The sequence below is a fragment of the Martes martes genome (assembly GCF_963455335.1).
Source record: "Martes martes genome assembly, chromosome: 10".
Taxonomy (NCBI): Eukaryota; Metazoa; Chordata; class Mammalia; order Carnivora; family Mustelidae; genus Martes; species Martes martes.
The window spans coordinates 53,415,294-53,417,040 of record NC_137898.1 but is presented as its reverse complement, the minus strand read 5'-3'; the positions used below and the strand labels follow the sequence as shown (position 1 = coordinate 53,417,040).

The window sequence follows — 1,747 nt, the reverse complement described above, 5'->3', positions numbered from 1 at the left end:
GTGTGTGAGAAGGACAGCAGAACTCATATATTTTCTTCATTGTACCCATGTTCTTCACTACCCACTTCAAACATACATAGATGCATATGCTGGCCCACTTACATCTAGCACCTAGCTCATAGTAAGTGGTTAAGTAATGCTTGTTAATGTATTGATTGTGTGATGATGCAAAGAGATTCAGAAATACCAAAAGGTAAAGAGTTGGAGTAGCATCTGGGATAGATTGATAGTAATATATAACATGATTTTTAAAAAAGGATGGATTTTATAGGTTCCAGGGTTTATAAAATGTGAATGTTTCTTTCAGGATTTCCTAACTCTTATGAGCTAAAACCACCAAGAAGGAAGGAGACACTCCTTCTACTGGTCCATGAGTTATTCTCATTCTTCTTTCACAAAGAAAGTGCTTCATGATGGATGAAGGATAGGTCCACAACAAAGCCCAAAGATAAGAATCTTACCATATTCCAATCTTGCTGTGGCAACTACTCAGCAAGTCTTCTAAGTAGGGAGAACAAAGAGGTCCTCACAGTCAGTGACAGATTTCAAGCCTGCATGAGAAATTTCCTTGTTGCTACTTTCTTCAGAGCTCCCTTCACATCCTTGTTCCTCAGGCTATAGATGAGGGGATTAAGCATGGGTGTCACCATTGCATAGAACACAGACACCAGTTTTTCCTGTTCTTTGAAAGTGAAAGTCTTTGGTGTCATGTAAGTGACAATTGCTGATCCATAAAAAAGGATGACCACTAGGAGGTGGGAGCCACAGGTAGAGAATGCCTTGAGCCTCCTCACAGCTGACTTCATCCTCACCACAGTCACTATGATGTGGCTATAGGACACCAGAATTAGGGAAACAGGTAGGAGGAGAATCATGACACCCATGAGAAAAATGGCCATCTCTGAAGTGCGGGTGTCTGTGGATGCCAGGATCAACAGTGCAGGGGCCTCACAGAAGAAATGAGCAATACTATTGCTGCCTCGGTAGGGTAGCCTTAGTACAAAAGTGGTATCCACCACAGACACCAGAATGCCGCTGGTCCATGATCCTGCAGCCAGCTGGACACACACCCTCCACGTCATGACGCTAGGGTAATGCAGAGGGTTGCAGATGGCCACATACCGATCATAGGACATCACTGCCAGAAAGGCACACTGTGTGCATCCAAAAATGAGGAAGAGTATAAGCTGAGCTGCACAACGTGTGAATGAAATGACCTTCTTCCTGGATAGCAGGTGGACTAGGGCCTGAGGAATGATGTTGGTAGAAAAACAGAGGTCAGCCAGAGATAAGTTGCAGAGGAAAAAATACATGGGTGTGTGAAGCCGGGAGTCAGCCTGCACAAGGCACATGAGAAGCAGATTTGCAAGGACGGTGACCAGGTAGACACCCAGGAATACAATGAATAGCAGCTTCTGCGTGTGGGGGTCATCAGAGAGTCCCAGAAGGAGGAATTCGGTCACCTGTGTCTGATTTGATTGTCTCATAGTTTGTCCATTTTTTCAATAAGAAGTCACCTCACGCCAAACATAGGTCCATAAAACCTATAAGTTTATACAAATCAGATTCAGAGGGCTTTAGAATTTCCCTCAATCACTACCAGCCATTCCAACAATCCCCTTTATGTAGAAGAGAATCATGCTGCTTTAGTTGGAACATTTTCAGTGTTGCAAAACTTAATACTTTAAGGAAAGTGCATTTATTTTCAGTATCATCTGCAAATGTAAAGTAGATCAAAAGAATCATC

The 1,747-nt window shown here is 43.0% G+C and overlaps 1 protein-coding gene across 1 annotated transcript; it reads right to left on the bottom strand.

The window, feature by feature from the left end:
• Window positions 1-545: 545 nt before the first annotated feature.
• LOC308349994 (olfactory receptor 2D2-like) lies at window positions 546-1,487 on the bottom strand (the record flags this gene model as incomplete). Its single annotated transcript, XM_080814995.1, has 1 exon — window positions 546-1,487. One exon carries the CDS (start codon window positions 1,485-1,487, stop codon window positions 546-548), a length of 942 nt encoding a protein of 313 aa, XP_080671121.1.
• Between the last annotated feature and the right edge of the window lie 260 nt (window positions 1,488-1,747).